The sequence below is a fragment of the Colletotrichum scovillei genome (assembly GCF_011075155.1).
Source record: "Colletotrichum scovillei strain TJNH1 chromosome Unknown Contig00009, whole genome shotgun sequence".
In the NCBI taxonomy this organism is placed as follows: Eukaryota; Fungi; Ascomycota; class Sordariomycetes; order Glomerellales; family Glomerellaceae; genus Colletotrichum; species Colletotrichum scovillei.
In genome coordinates this window covers 4,555,591-4,570,990 of record NW_023336267.1, presented here as the reverse complement: position 1 = coordinate 4,570,990, position 15,400 = coordinate 4,555,591, and the positions used below count along the sequence as shown (strand labels likewise).

Sequence of the window (15,400 nt, the reverse complement as noted above, 5' to 3'; positions counted from 1 at the left end):
TGTGTAAAGTGAGACTCTCATTGGTCGCTAGTGGACTAGTAGATCGGTTTGGACCCTGAACGATCTAGGCATGCACGTGCATCGATCGCTCCTGCCAGTCCAAGGAATTCGATCCCTCTACTAAGTACTACACGTACAGTATATATCGAGCTCTTCCTTGTTCTACCTTAGACGTTCTCTTTCATTCCACTTCCAACTCTCCATACAGCTGACAACCACAACGTCCGGAAAATGTCAGAATTAAATCACGCCATCGTCTTTGGCGCCTCTGGTCTGCTTGGCTGGGCGACAGTCGAGCAGCTGCTCTTCAACTACCCCTCCGAGGGCTCCTTCAAGAATGTCACGGCTCTGATGAACCGACCGCTGTCAGAATCCGCCTCTTTCTGGCCGCCAGCGTCGTCCAACAGACCTAGATTGCAGATTGCTTCTGGCGTCAACCTTACTGGGACGCTGGAAGACCTGACTTCGCAGCTCAAGGGCAAAGTTGACGGGGTCGAGGGCGTCACCCATGTATTCTATTTCGGTGAGAATTGTGTCCTATCTGGTAGTTTTATTCACTGGAATATGCAGCTAATCTTCTGGCATTATACCAGTCTTCAATCAGGGCGATGGGGATGATGTTGCTGAGTGCAAGACCAACTGTGGTATGATGCAGACGGTGGTTGACGCGGTCACATCGTTATCGATGAACCTCAAAGCATTCGTCTACTCTGGCGGAACCAGAGTAAGTTTTCCTCATCTCCCATCATACCATGATATAAAGCTGACAAACATCACTCAGGGCTACGGAATCTACACACCTGGGGGTACCTTCAAGCCTCCCCTGGAAGAATCAATGGCAGACAACCTCCCCGAAGACTACGCAAAGACCGTCGCGTACCCCTGGTGGCGTAAGATCCTCACAAAGGCAAGCGATGGCAAGCCTTGGACCTGGTCAGAAGTATGTCCAGACGCGGTAGTCGGATTCTCACCAAATGGATCTGGTTTCTCGTTGGCACTCCACTGGGCCCAGTACCTATCCCTCTATGCCTACAACCACGGTGTGGGCAAGAACTCCAAGTCCAATGTTGAAGTCCCATTCCCTGGAAACCAGGCGGGGTATAACAGCCTGTGCACTCCCGTCTCTTCTCGGACTTTCGGACGCATCGCCGTCCACGCCTCACTTCATGGTGACAAGTGTGGTGGAAAGGTCATCAATATGGCCGATAAGGTCCAGCCTACCAACTTTAGTGACCTCTGGCCATCGATCGCTGATTGGTTTGGATTGGTTGGCGTTGGGCCGAGGGAAAACGACAATGCAGAGAAGCCCGGGGAGTATGTCAAGAAACATAGGCAGATATTCGAAGAACAGGGCTGTGGCAGAGCTGTCACTGCTGGCGTTGGTGGTGGTAGTATCCAGCTTGACAGCGTCGGTTACTGGCTGTCCTTCGACAGACAGCTGAGCTTGCAGAGGGTGAGGTCTGTGGGATTCATCGAAGAGAGAGATCCTGTTGAGGGCTGGCTGGAGGCTTTTGAAAAGTTTAGAGACGCCAAAATCATTTTGTAACAACATCTTCTCCGTTTACACATTCTATATGTCTTAGTATAGGCTTCTACAATGATCTGAAACTTCGCTTCTGTGAGCTAGAGTTTACTCCTTCCCCAACAACCACCGCATCCCCTTCATCGTATTCGGCCCCAGCTCCGCTGGCTGGTCTTGGGGCGCAAAGATAGTCCAGCCTTGATGTCCCCAGTCAGGATAGTTGTCAACTCTCGACTCAACCCCATTATCCTTCAAAACCTTTGCGTAAATCAACCCATCATCCCTCAACGGGTCTCGATCGCCAACCTGGATATAAGTCTTGGGGGCTTTCGGGATGGCTTCGGGGTCATTGAACGGCGAGTACCAGGCCGACTTGATCTCCGCCTCCAACGCCTTCGACACATCGTTGATGACTGCTGTAGTAAAAGTCGGGCTCCACTCGGCGTTGGTCTCTCGAGAAACCCACTCTTTGGCGTACTTCTCCGGCACAATCTCCTTTACAAGCAGGAACGGGATGCCCAGAAGCGTACCAGTGATCCCCAGCCCCTCAACACCAGACCTCTGGCTGACAACCGAAGCAATGTTGGCACCAGCAGACCACCCGCCAACAACAAAGCCCTTGCCGATATCCGCACCGAATCGGCTGGCATTCTTCGAAAGCCAGACTGCCGTCTCCCAGCCGTCCCTGACGGACCTGGGGAACTTATTTTCAGGCGCAAGACGGTAAGTCGCGTTGACCACCACTGCGCCGAACTCAAGCGCAAATTCCCGCGCGGGGCGGGTCGTCGGCTCGACGCCGGCAACGATGAAACCGCCGCCTGGCCAGAGCAGGATGAGAGGCCGGTCCGCGTTCAACTCGTCTACCCCGCGCGGGCGGACAATTTGGAGATCAATTGTGTAGCCATCTGAGAGAGTTGCGACGTCGCGGAACTCTTCGAGGGACTTGTCAAGTGGAGGGAGAGCTGCGAGAAGGCTTTGGAGAAGTTGAGGTCGAGTTTCCCTCGACTTTATGAATGACTCCATGATTTGAACGTTTGACGAAATTTGATGTACGAGATGAATCTGAGACTTGAAGTTGCGTAGTTGAATAAGTGTGAGGAATGGGGGTTTCGCGAGAGGACGTTTCGGCTTTCTTCAATGATTTCTCGTATTCAGTATCCGAGTCGTACCACCCCCGCCCCCATGGATGTGGATCCGGGGAGAGGTCGGGTTGAGAACGCGGGGCGTCGGGCCAAGTCCGGCGTCGGCAATGCGACGTCGGAGCAGTCAATTGGCATCTAAGTGGTTCCAATCATCACGACGGGTCCGTCGACGGGATGTTCTGCACCGAAACCGAAGTCATTGACCCAGCATGGTCGCGCGGCAATAATCAACTTGTGATCCGGGTATAAGGGCTGCTGAACCTACGTGTGCGCTTCACCAGGATCCTTCGTCTTACGTGCGCTATATGTTACCTTGGAGTACTCCTTATCGCACACAGGTCAGTACAAGGTTTCTTGCTGCCCAGTGACGAACCCGCTGGCAACTCTCAATCATCAGAAGACCTGGCTTCAGTCGCCAAGCATATCTTGGGAATGGTTTGGTCTTCAGCCCTGTTCATGGTACATTTGTACATCGAAGGAGGGTAATGTTTCAATAACACTCTTCTTCATGTCGTCCCCGTCGAGAGAATTCCCCTCGATGCCATCTCACCTATTCTGGCTCCCAAACGTTCCCAATATACATGAAAATATCTGCCATAAGTACTATGATTCGTATCAGGAGACGAAATAGACTTCCTCCATCTTTTTCTAGCATTGTTCATGATAAGATAGCAGAATATAGAGTGCAAGATTTTGCAACATAGTCATATCGCACACAAATATTAGCTCCCTCTCAACCGCCCATCACAACACACGGAAGATAATGTGGTTGGTGAGCCAAGCGAATGCAGCACTTGAGGCAAGCTGAAGTTTGAAGAACGCATCGCCCAGGAAACCAACGACTGTAAGATGCCTTGCGCGCCCACCTATTCACCTGATCTTGCATCAGACCACACACCAGGAGCTGTTGAAGTGTATTCCTACGTAAAGCATACACCAGCACTTCCGCGGCGTCTCGCCGGGGTAAGAAAGCCACATGGAAACCACATACGACCACATCCTGGTCGTGTTCTAACGTATACGGCCCGTCTTTCTCGTGACTGCACTTGGGAACAGCCCAATAGGCCATGAGCTGATACACGCATAGAGTAATAGATGCTGCCACAGACCTGGATGTCTTTCCGGCTAAGTTCAGCCGAACTGAGATGGCATCCTCTTGGACAAAGGCATCCATGTTGATTTCGGTTTCCGGTGGCCTGTGACTGGGTTCCAGCGTAGTCCTCCCAGCCAAGGAGACAACATCGGCAGTCTCGTTGATATCATGCAAGACTTCGTCCGAAACGCCATCCGGAAACCGGAACGGTCCTTCCACGACAATGTTGCGGAAAGCTCCAGCCACTGATGCCCGGCCGGACTGAATGCGTAGGATTCTGCCAGAATCGTCAAAAGACTCATTCTCCATCACGCATTTGTAATTAATGGTGAAACCCCTTCCTGAAAGAACCAAAATCTCCTTTTCATCTGCTCCAGGTCCCGTAGGCATGACGCCATGGAGCCAGTAAGGCATGTAATCACAGCAAATCAGTTCCCCTAGGTAACGAATTATGTCGCTAATCTTCACCTGTACGCTCACCCCTCTGTGTTCCTTTTCCACCATGTGGTATTGGAGGTCAGTATGACAAACAGTCATCCATTTGCTCAAAGCGTTCTCAGAATCTCCCGCAATGACTGCATCCTGTACTCTTAATTCGGCGGCGTCGAAATTGCATAACATTAGTGCCAGGGCCGTGGTTGCAAAGCCGTACATCAGCTTCCCAACTAGCATGCAAGGACAGTTGTGGAAGCTTATGACTTCAAAGTCTTGCCTCGCATCCGATTCGAAAATGACCTGCCCCTGTTGCAATGGATGCACCGGGCAGGAATCCACTAGTGTTTCTATAGCCTTGTGGTCAAGGAAAAAAAGCCCCATCTCATCCTCATGTTGTCCAAATGAGTGCTCAGGTCCTCCGAGAGGCTTCGGCCAGCTCGGAGCAACTTGCTGGGTAGAGTCGACATAAACACCCATTTTGTTCAAGGTGTCCTTCAACGCCCTCACCCCATCGACAAGGCCGTTGACAAAATTGGCGTACAAGCCCTTATCATTGAGTTTCATTCTCCTCGAGAGGTAGAATGAGAAGCTTTTAATCCCAATTCGAATGGATGTGGCAAGGCCGTCGTCAATTTCAGGTCTTTTGAGGAACTGTGCCTCGAGGGCATCTCCGATGAGATAGTCAACTTTCAAACTTGACCCGCTGCTTCCTTCTTCGTAGTCTTGTTTCACAGGCGGCGCAATCACCCCATTGGCCTTTGCGAAAGGATGGATTGTGGGATGAACGATAGACTCGTCATCAAGTTGAAACAGAATGTGCCCATGATCACCTCCACTGGCCCAAACGATTGTTTGATTGAGTCGAACCTCCACAGACATGCCAAGTACATAGCTGGCGAAGGCCGGCAGCCAAGATCCACGTGTCTTCAGTGCCATGTAGTCTCTTTGGTCCTTCTGGGCCGAGTGAATAAGTTGTTTTATAGCCCGAGCAAGGGAAGTCGCGCCACCCATGTCTTTCAGTCGTTTGAGAAGATCATGAACTCTTTCGTGGCTATCAACTCCAAGTTTTCTGCTGTCGTGCCTGATGATTCTCTCTGCAAGGATTGTAATGTGCTGGAGAACCTTTGAGAAGCCGAGATTCTGGGTGAATGGAGCTAGGTAGTCAACCAGACCCTTGAGCACATCGACGCTCGGCCGCATATCAGCCTCGAGTCCGTAAATTGCCATCACCTCAGATAGACACTGGGCGGCTGCAAAGGCTTGACATCCCGTTCCGGGAGCACCAATCAGAATGATAGCATTCGTCCCAGCCACTGTGCGAGCCAGATCTGCAACCGGTGCCGAGTGGCCCCAGCCGATGCTGAGTGCCTTCGACAGAACTGATTGATATGTTTTCTTCGACATAATGTGGGCGTACAACGAGCTCTGGTGCGAAGCTTGGACGGGTATACGCTTTCCCAGCTGAACAGCAGCCCACATGGCATACGTATCGACACCTCCATCACTGAGGGCCTTGAGCAGTCGCCCAGTCAAGACATGTCCCAGAGAGGCCGTGTTCACGACGTCAGCTTGAAAGCTGAAGCCTACTTGATCGGACATGGTCGGCCGTCGTGTAGTGCGTGGTATTCGCTCGCGATGTTCGAGGTCTGGCGGACGTTAGCTATTGTACCAAAAGGATGTTGGAAGACTACTTGCCTGATGGTATGGCCTTTTGCTCGAGTAAAAAGCGACAGGCTGGTCTACTGTTGGCGAACTTGGGTGATGTTGACTCTGACCTCCCGGTGCACAACGTCAGATATGGAAAAGAGGGGTAAGGTAGTTGCATGTATGTAGAAGCAGGCTGAGCTGGGCTGAGCGATGGCAGGAGGCTCTGCCCATACACCTTGCTGCGTATCGGGAAACCATGTAATTGGCCGGCGATGCACGTGAAGTCTTAGTATCGTCACTGGGAGGGACCAACACCACAAGACACCAGTAAGATAAAGGCAATCACCAAGGGTATTCCTTAAAATAACATGAAGATATAATCCATGGGTTGTGGAATTCGAATTCAATTTCAAAACCCTCAATGACTCTTATTGATCTAGGGGGAAGAGTAAGTGATGCGCCTGCTACCTACCTGAATCTGCGGAGCGCTGCAGAGGTGAGGTGAAGTAGCATCAAAAGTGCATCCGCCTCCTGCCCAATCAGGCTAACTCATTCCTACGCTAACCCGGACATAATTGTTAGCAGTGACTTCACGTCCATCGCGGCACCAAATCAATCTTCACCAACTCGTCATCCACGATCATCTTATCACCACCTCGATTCCCACCATCAACCTCTCAAGCTTCGCAATCCACCAGCAATAATTCATAACAATGGCTCGCACAGAAGAAGCAGAAGCATTCTTCCACGCAGTCTACACCGCAGTCCAAGAGATCCCCGTCGGCAAAGTCACAACCTACGGCCACATCGCCAGGCTCGTCGGAACCCGTGAGTCCTTCCCTCACTCCACCCCTCCACTCACGCTCCCTCCCATCACCCGGAACCTCATCTCATCGCATCTCATCCTTCACATGATTCCACGCACCATATACGTAATCCATAAAGAACACCTATCAGGTAATAGCTAACAACCCCAAAGCCGAACGCCCCCGTCAAGTAGGCATCTGCCTCAAACACCTCCCAACAGACCCAGCATCCCGCTTCAACAACGAAAACGTCCCATGGCAGCGCGTCATTAACGCCAAAGGAACCATCTCGCCACGGTAAATCCACCTCACCTCCCACCCCTACAACCCATTTTCGCACCGTCACACTCACTCTCACTCTCATGTACACACGCATCTAACATCAAACCCCCACCTCAGTTCCCAGCCCTCAGGCGCCCGGAACCAAGCCGAAGCCCTACAAGCCGAGGACGTCGAGGTCTCGCGGACGGCAATGGGCGAGTTCCAGGTCGACTTTAGTTCTTACGGCTGGTTTCCCGATGTCCTCCCCTCTGAAGAAGAATGAAGGCGGACAACAGTCAAGATTATAATCAGACATGTCCCGACATCGAAAGATTCCGAAATGTCATAGGGCAGACGGACCTGCCTGGATCATCGTCAACGCAGAAACACGGCATGAGGCACGATACGTGGAGCACAAGTTGAACTTCCAAACCACTTTTTATTCAGCCGACGGCATTCCAGCGAGCGCCAAAGACTAGCACTAGCCAAGGTGTCTAAATCCCCCCTCGTCTTGTCTCTCAAGACCTTCTTTGAGTAACCAGGCAGCCAAAGGCAGTCAGCCCGGCCACGCAAACACCTCAAGAGACCGCCAAGAAACGCAACCGGTCCGTCTCCAACCCACCACCATCCCATCCACCATCATCCTTCCCTCGTGCCGTCATTAGTGCACGACGTCGGTCTTGCTATTCGTAAAAACAAAATGTTATGTAAGAGAAATAATTAGAATAGAAACAAAGAGAAGTGAAGGGTTGGATGGTGCATATCGTATGAGCAAAGTCGCGTAGTGGTATTGAAAAAAAGGAGTGGTCCATCGTCAATACCCTCCCAGCAGAAAAAGCACGTACGAGCCACCAGTATGAGAAACTCCTGCCCAATCTTTCTGGGTTTCGCCATGCGTAAGGGGAATCATCGTCGGCCAGCATAAAAATGCCGCAAACGCAAAATACAATATGGCGCGAGGGGTAGTGTAAACGGTAAAAACGAAAATCAAGAGAACGCCCCGCCACGCCGAAAAAAAGAAAAACAACCAAAACCCCGGCCCAATCGATGTCCATGACGCGGGACAGGTCAATCCAGTCGGACTCGGTCCCTCCGAGATGCGAGGTTCCAGCAACAAGGCTTCAACTAGAAGCAGTTGAGGGAACCCTTCTTCTTCTTCTTGGACAGTGCATTCATGCGCTCTTCAAGAAGACGCTGCTGTGCCTCGGCAGCCTGGCGCTTCTTGCGTTCCTCCTCAACGGCGTGCAAGCTCCAGCGGTTGTCGGCTTGCGGCGTAGGCGCGGGACGGTCCTTGAGCTCCTTGACCTCGGACTCCAACTCCACACAGCGCTTGCGCCAAGCATCGCTGTCGGCCTTGACCTTGTTCGACTGACGCTCGAGGTCGGTGAGGGCCTCCTCCAGAGTCTGAGTGAGTTGCTTCTCGGCCTGAAGATGCTTCTCGATGGTGCGAATGCGAGCCTCCTGGTCTTCTTGAATTTGGTTGACGGGGCCCATGTTGTCTTTGCTGCCTGGTCGGCCTGCTTGAGTGGGTGTGCTTGGCACCGTGCCGTTGGGGCCGGACGACGCGCCGGGCAGCGGCGGCAAGGGAATGGCCGGCGGCGGAGAGGGCAGAGACGCAACAGAGGCGCTCTTCCGCAGCGGGGAACTAATCGAGTTGGATCTTTGGACTTGGCCAGAAGCCGACGCTTCGTCAATCTTGGCCTGCACTACATTAGCAATTGAAGAAGAACGAGCTGCTTGAGTGACACATACCTGGAGGGCCGCGTATTCGGCCTTGAGTGAATCAAGCTCGCTTTCAGCCTTGAACTTGGCAGCCTGAGCTTCCTCAATCTGCGAGTTGCGCTCTGTCTGCAGCGTGGACAGGCGGTTGTTGGTCATCTGGACCTGATCAAAGTTGCTCTGTAGCTGATCCTCGAGCTCCTCCACAAGGCGAGAGTTCTTCTTGTTCCGGCTCTGCAAGTCTGAAATCTTCTTACGAATAGCAGACAGCTGGTCGGGGAGAGGAGCAGGGCTTTTCACTGGCTCACCCTCCGCAGTAAGGAGATCGGTCAGCGTCGATTTGGCCTGCTCAAGTTCCTTGACCAGGTTGTCGTTAACGGTCGACAACTCGGCAACCTGCTTCTCAGCTGCGCTCGACTTCTTCTGCTCCTCGCCCAAGGCCTTCTGGTCGGCAATCAAGTCGTCGATACGCTCTGTGATCTTCTCGATGCTGACGTCAAGACCAAGCGCGAACGCAACTTGAGTAGCGACCTTCATGAGATCTTCCCGGGCGTCATTAAGCTCGCATTCGAGGGCTCTGACATTTTCCGCATGCTCATTGAGCAAGACTGCGACTTGCTCCTCGTATCCCTTCTGCTCCATCTGCTTCATCTCCTCGAGCTCCTTTGCGTGGTTCTCCTGAAGCAGCTTCATACCATCTTGATGCGTCTTCAGAGCCTGTTCGTGGGCCGTAATCTGGTTCTCCAGGTTCGTGATAAGACTCTGCTGCGTCTTCGCCTGTGTCTCATGCAAGTTACGGGCCCTGATAACGTCCTCCAGCTCCGTCTTGGTGGCAGCGTGCGCTGCTTCCAGTTCGGATACCTTGCTAGAGTTGGTGGTGATGGCAACCTTGTGCTCGTCAATCTCGTCGCGAAGTGACTTGACCAGCGTCTCGTGCTTCTCCTCGATCTCCTTGACTTCCTCAGCACTCCGAGCAGTGGAGTGCGCGGAGGCCTGCGTGTTCAGCGCTACAATTTCAGATTCGAGCTCTTCGATGGTCTTTTTCATCTTCGTCTCCGTCTCTTGCAAGGTGTCGAGGGCTGTCTGGTGCTTCGTCTCCCATGCCGTGAGTTCGGCTTGCAGTTCGGTGATCTTCTTGTCGTTCTCCTCTGTGGCCTGCAAAGATCTCGTCTCGGTGTTGGCCACCTCAGTCGATGCCATGGGGATGTCGGCAACGGCGCCGGCCGCGGCGGTCGCAACCACGGTCTCGGTAGTACCTTGAGGGGCTTCACCCACAGCAGGAGCATCCCTCACAGCAGTGCGCAATGTTTCGAGCTCGGCCATAAGCCTCTTCTCGGTGGCTTCGTGGTTTTCTCTCATTTCTGCCATCTGCTTCTCGTTGGCCTCGAGTTGGTTCTTCAGGGTGGAGATCATCGACATATCCATCGGAGACGCCTGCAAACTCGATCGCTCACGAGTAAGCCCAGAAATCAGAGCCATTTTAGTCTCCATCTCTTTCTTGGCGGACGCAATGTCAGCCTCGAGCTCCTGAATGCGCTCCGAGCGAGCATGCAGCTCGTGCATGGCTGCGTTGAGGTTAAGCTCGAAGTTTTGCATGACATCAGGCTGGCCTTCGAAGTTGTCTGCGGCGATGTTGCGGAGCGACGCAAAAGATCGATGAGCGCGGTCGATAATCATAACATTTTGGCTGGACTTGCGGCGAATGACGGGTTGGCCAGTGCGTGGCGACGACGCCTCCAATGCCTTTGCTTGGGCAACTTCGGTCTTCAGCTCCTCCAGCATATCCAGGGCTTCGTGGTGCTTCTGTTCAAGCTGTGTGTACTTCTCGGCCAGCTCCTTCTCTGCATCCTCCTTCTCGGCGGCAAGAGTCTTGAACCTCTCAACCTCCGTCGCCAGGAGATCCTGGTGCATGAGATCCTCCGTTGACAAATGTTCTGGACCCGACTCAGGCTTTACAGTCACTGATGTCTCGGCATCAGACGGGTCAACCGTGGCAGGCGACTCCAACGCCGACGAAAGCTCTGATGACAGAGAGCGTGATGAAAATTGGCCGCCGTCTTTGAGATCACTCGACCTGGCGTCGGAGAAGAACGAGGGTGGTCGAGTCAGGTTGGGAGAAGTGACAGACATCATAGAGTCTCGGACCTTGCGTTCGGGGTGGCGAGACTCGTCGATAGTGTCCTGAAGCTCTGCCAAGGTGCGTAGGGCTTCCTCGTACTTGGAGTGCAGAAGGTCGTATTCGTTGACCGTGGTCTCATGCTCTACCCGCAAGTCGATAAGCTCCTGAGTGACGTTCTCCAGCTTGTCGTGCACGAATTTGGACTGAGCAGGGCTGTGAGGTGGGTAGTCGTTGATATCGGCCTGAAGGTTCTCCTTCGCATCAGGTGTCACAACGTGGGTGCCATTTTCGATGTGATCGCCGTTTTGAACGGGACCTGTTACCTCAGCTGCCGCCGCGGCTTCTTCTTCGGCATGCTCAGGAATGATATCATTCTGGCTCATGCGGATAACACGCGACTGAGACTGGCTACGACTGTGGTCAGCAATTTGGCGCGCAACACCGTTCGATGCTTCGGCAGTTGGCTCTGGAACTTTGCTGTCGCCCTGAATGTGGTCCAGCTCGTGAAGCAGAGAGTCCAGCTTTCCGAGACTTCGCTGGCGCTCAATCACCTGCTCTAGTCGATCAATTTCGCGCTGCATCAGCTCGGCATCCTGGTCGGCCTCGGCGAGTCGCTCCTCCAAGGTGGAAATGTAGTCCTCGCAAGAGGCTTCATTCTCTCTGATCCGCGAGATCTCCTTGCGCAGTTCCACAATAATCGTCGTGTTCTTTTCCTCCCCAGAGGTGTGGCCGTCCAGCTTGTTCTCCAGGTCGTGGAGGTAATTTTCCGTACTCGCTTCCCGATCCATGAGTTTTTGCAAACGCGCCTGCAGCTGTGTGTTGATGGTCTCAATGTACGTGCACTTGGTCTCTTTTTCTAGCAGATTTGCCTCGGTATTGGCGAGTGTGCCGCGCGTGCTGGATAGCGATTGTTCAAGAGTTTGAATGGTCTTCTCGTACTCGAGCACGACTTGCTCGACTGCAGCAGCGAACGAGTTTGATCGATTCAATCTCTCCGTGGCCGTGTCGCCCATAGACTCCTCGTGTTGATTGTTCTCGGCAGCTTCGTTGTCGCGGGCCTTAGCCATCTCAGCAATAAGCTTTGCGTGACGTTGACTTAGGGTCGTGTAGTTTTCTTGGACGTCCAGAAGCTGATTTTGCAGTTCGCTTTCACGCTCATTGTGTCGCTCAGACCGCTCGCCTGTGGAGGCGATGCGCCTCTCGCCCCCGCCTCGCTCCGCGCTGCGGACTTGCTCGCGCAGGAAGGCAACCTCCGCCTTCAGACGATCAATGATGGCCTGTTTGTCACCCTCCTCCACCTGCTGAATCCGTGGCTTACTTTGGATGGCTCGGGCCCTCTGTGCATATTGGACGGTGTTTAATGTTTCGCTGAGATGGAACTCGGCAGGTGTCACGCAGGCAATCATGTACGTGATGGCATTTCCACCGAGCGAGTCTTGGAGTAGACGGGTGAGTTTGGAGTCGCGATAAGAGACGTGCGACCCGGCCTGTCGTGATGAGAGTTGTGAAATGACTTTTCCGAGCGCAGCCAGGCCAGCGTTGATGGAAATACCTTCCTTGGCACGCTCGCCCTGTGCGCCAGTGTTCTTCAGCCGCTCACTACCTGCCAGATCGACGAAATGTAGCTTGCTGTCTGTGGTAACCCAGGTCTCGGATCCCGTCATAGCTTCGATGGGCACGGAGAAACGCTTTTCGGCCCCATTTGAGCCCTGCAGGCCGCTCTTCCGCTGCACCAAGTTGAGACTGAACACGGCGTGGGACCGGGAAGACCTGGCGTTAATGGCCGTCGCATCTGTCTGTCGAAGGGTCGAACCGAAATTCAATGCATTCATGAGGTCCTCCACTGAGTTAATTTCAACCTGTCGCAGGCCGGTCAGGATGATGTTCCCCTTGACATCTTCGCGGATTGTGACGTTGCCACGCTCGTGTTGTGGGACGTGGTCAGGAAGAAGCAGATCGCGCAGTTGCTCGTTGTAAATTTCGAGGTATGTTGCTTTCAAAGACCATGTCCTGTCCGCTGCTGAGGTCGATGTTGGTTGGGCGGAGTATCTGTGTGGTGCTCTCAGCTGAGACATGGAGCCACGATTCGCTTGTTTCTTCGGGCCGTCGAGCTTTTCGAACAAAGCCGTCGCCGCTCGGGGAATAACGCCTAAAAATAATGTCAGCTTGGAGGTTTGTAGGAGACGGAGAGCTTCGCAGATAACCGAGTAGCACGGTAACACGACGCAGTGTAACTAACCCATCACCTCGAGGTCGTCCTGATCGATAGGACCTGATGTGCCCATCGTGTACGACTTTCCAGCGCCAGACTGGCCATACGCCAACAGCGATACATTGTAGCCCTGGATGAAAGCGCCGACGCAATCCTGCAAGTAGTCCCAAATGCCTTCTTGTTCAACCTCGGAGCCAAAGACGCGATCAAATACGAAGAGTTTCCTTCCTTGTGGTGAGTCAATTGCCAAGCTCGTGTTCGATGTCACCTGCGCCATAGATCTTTGAAATCGTTGAGGAATTAGTTCGTAGCCTGGATCTGTGGGCTTCAGAGGCGGTCGAACACGCACGGCTACGTAGAAAGAGAACGAGGTTAGTGGTGTAATGATAGGCTGGCATGAAGGGGGAGGTGCCGCGCAATGTTCAGACAAGTGACGAACAGCACCGGAGATGGGAATTGCACACTTACCGACTTTGACGGCCGTCCGGGAGTCTTCGTCGGAGGCTTTGCTTCCACCGCCATGTTTGCTCGTCATGCTCAGACGGCTGTTGCTCCGTGGTGATGGTCGCACCATTGCGCTCAGCGGTCTTTGGGGTAGATGATTCCCAGGGGAGGCCGGCGGTGAGCTGGCCATGATGGGAAAGCGAAAGAGAGGAAGGGATTTCTCGGATCGGGTGCGCGAGCGGAATGCGTTCCTCCTTGTATAAGGTTAATCGCGCGCAAGGCAAACAGTAGAACGAACGGGGTGTCGGGATTGTGCAGTCCTGGTCCCCAGGCTCGAACCCTGTACTGCGGAGGGTATGAAGCACTGTTCGGTATCTGGTGCAGTTGTGCCGTTGTCTCAAAAGTGTGATCGAATCGACGGGTGACGGATTGCGCGAGCGTGTGGAGGTTCCTATCTGTCCGTAGAGGGGAAGAGAAGCTGTTTTCGGTGCACTACTTCTTATGCTATCGTGGGGCGGCGAATTGTGTATCTTGTGTTGGCTGTGAAGGAGTGATGGAAGGCTACTCTTTTTTTTCGGATTCACCACAAAAGCGGCAGCGCAGCAACAGCAGCTCGGTGGAAGTGAAAGAACAAAGGCGTCATATGGTACCGAGTATCGTATCGAAATGTCGAGGAAGCAAAATAAAAACAAGCAACAGCAAGGACGGGTTGCCTATGGCTCTCTGGGAGCCCGTCGTCGTGTTGCGTTGCGGGTGCAATGCGTTGTCTGGCGTTGCTTGGGACGCGCGCGAGATTGTTGGAGATATTCGTAGGAAAGGGTAGCCCGGGATGCTGGAGTGTTTTGTTGCGGGTTCTGCTGGCCGAGTAGTGTGGAGGGGGCATGCGTGGACAAGCTACTCAGGTAGACGGCGAATTGGAATTGGGGGTTCGCAATGCTGCGGTGGACTGCTCTTCTGTGCCGAGTCCGCCTCCCTGTGGCAGACACCTCACACTGGACTGGGCCGGACTGGGACCTGGGAATGGTTAGACTGGCGAGGGCCAGGGGTGGGAGAGTAAGGTACCTAGAGGAGAGGTCGAGGGAAGAAACAGGGGAACCCAACCGTCAGTCGTGTTTATTCTCCAAAGGCGAAAGAGGTGTCGAGTGTCGACAGAGTCCAAGAGGTGGCACTGTGGTAGGTACTCCGTACCCAGGCTGGCAGCAGAAAGTAGAACGCAGCAGACAGGCCGGGGGTGTGGTGTGGATGTCTCGCAAATTAGGAGCGCGTCGATGGTGGGCTGTGATTGGGTGGCGCGAGATGTGACGGATGCGCCCGTTCTCACAGTCGAATGTCTCCTGGGCCGATTCGGGAATGGCAGCAGAAGGGCTCAAGGGGGGCCAACTTGGGGGACTCCTGTCTGTTGCTGCTTCTGGACTGAATCAGGTCGAGTGCGAAATAATCCCCGGCGGATCGTCGTGACAGGTATGGACCGCTTCTGAGTCGCGATATCCGACCGGATGACTGCCTGCCAGGTGGGTTGTGGGGGAAGGAGGATGTCGCCGGAGAGGAGAAGGACTGCAGGAGAGTGGTGAGGAGGAAGAGAGCAAAAATGGTGGAAGATGAATAATCCACTGATCACAGAAGGAAGGGAGGTGGCAGACAGGAAGAAGTTATTCGTACCCGTAATCACGGGTGGAATGAAGGAAAAGAGGAAAGAACGAAACGGCTAAGTGATTGACGTTCCTTCTTGCCAATTGTAAAGCACTTTGGTCATGCCAGGAGCACCTCGCGGAATGGGAGGTTTTGGCACGGAAAGAGCAATGAATGGCAGCATTGAGTGGCAGGAGGAGAGGCACAAACAATGAGTTCCTCGTCTAGGTAAGGTACCTAAGGTAGTTTTCCCAAACTCGTCACCTCGCATTGCCATTAAACAATGACAAGTTACCTCATTACCTAGTACCTCGTATCATGAATAGAAGAATGAATAAGACTCGGCAAAGGACGTTGAGCCTCTCTAGACC

The 15,400-nt window shown here is 53.4% G+C and overlaps 5 protein-coding genes across 5 annotated transcripts; 2 read left to right on the top strand and 3 right to left on the bottom strand.

Moving 5' to 3' along the window:
* Window positions 1-231: 231 nt before the first annotated feature.
* Window positions 232-1,562, top strand: HER10_EVM0004194 (uncharacterized protein; the record flags this gene model as incomplete). The annotated part of the gene is made up of 3 exons (XM_035473846.1): window positions 232-523; window positions 594-724; window positions 782-1,562. 3 exons carry the CDS (start codon window positions 232-234, stop codon window positions 1,544-1,546), a joined length of 1,188 nt encoding a protein of 395 aa, XP_035329190.1. The 3' UTR covers window positions 1,547-1,562.
* A 68-nt stretch (window positions 1,563-1,630) lies between these two features.
* Window positions 1,631-2,614, bottom strand: HER10_EVM0009109 (uncharacterized protein; the record flags this gene model as incomplete). Its single annotated transcript, XM_035478608.1, has 1 exon — window positions 1,631-2,614. The coding sequence occupies exon 1, from the start codon at window positions 2,543-2,545 to the stop codon at window positions 1,631-1,633; it is 915 nt and encodes a 304-aa protein (XP_035329811.1). The 5' UTR covers window positions 2,546-2,614.
* A 783-nt stretch (window positions 2,615-3,397) lies between these two features.
* On the bottom strand, window positions 3,398-5,791 carry HER10_EVM0001723 (uncharacterized protein; the record flags this gene model as incomplete). Its single annotated transcript, XM_035471462.1, has 1 exon — window positions 3,398-5,791. The coding sequence occupies one exon, from the start codon at window positions 5,789-5,791 to the stop codon at window positions 3,398-3,400; it is 2,394 nt and encodes a 797-aa protein (XP_035328900.1).
* A 761-nt stretch (window positions 5,792-6,552) lies between these two features.
* HER10_EVM0010533 (6-O-methylguanine DNA methyltransferase) lies at window positions 6,553-7,189 on the top strand (the record flags this gene model as incomplete). Its single annotated transcript, XM_035479990.1, has 3 exons — window positions 6,553-6,667; window positions 6,819-6,942; window positions 7,045-7,189. 3 exons carry the CDS (start codon window positions 6,553-6,555, stop codon window positions 7,187-7,189), a joined length of 384 nt encoding a protein of 127 aa, XP_035330000.1.
* A 70-nt stretch (window positions 7,190-7,259) lies between these two features.
* Window positions 7,260-14,189, bottom strand: HER10_EVM0012940 (kinesin motor domain-containing protein). Its single transcript, XM_035482315.1, has 4 exons — window positions 13,425-14,189; window positions 12,984-13,307; window positions 8,659-12,893; window positions 7,260-8,607 (listed from the first exon to the last, which is right to left on the bottom strand). Exons 1-4 carry the CDS (start codon window positions 13,588-13,590, stop codon window positions 8,032-8,034), a joined length of 5,301 nt encoding a protein of 1,766 aa, XP_035330261.1. The 5' UTR covers window positions 13,591-14,189; the 3' UTR covers window positions 7,260-8,031.
* Window positions 14,190-15,400: the final 1,211 nt, after the last annotated feature.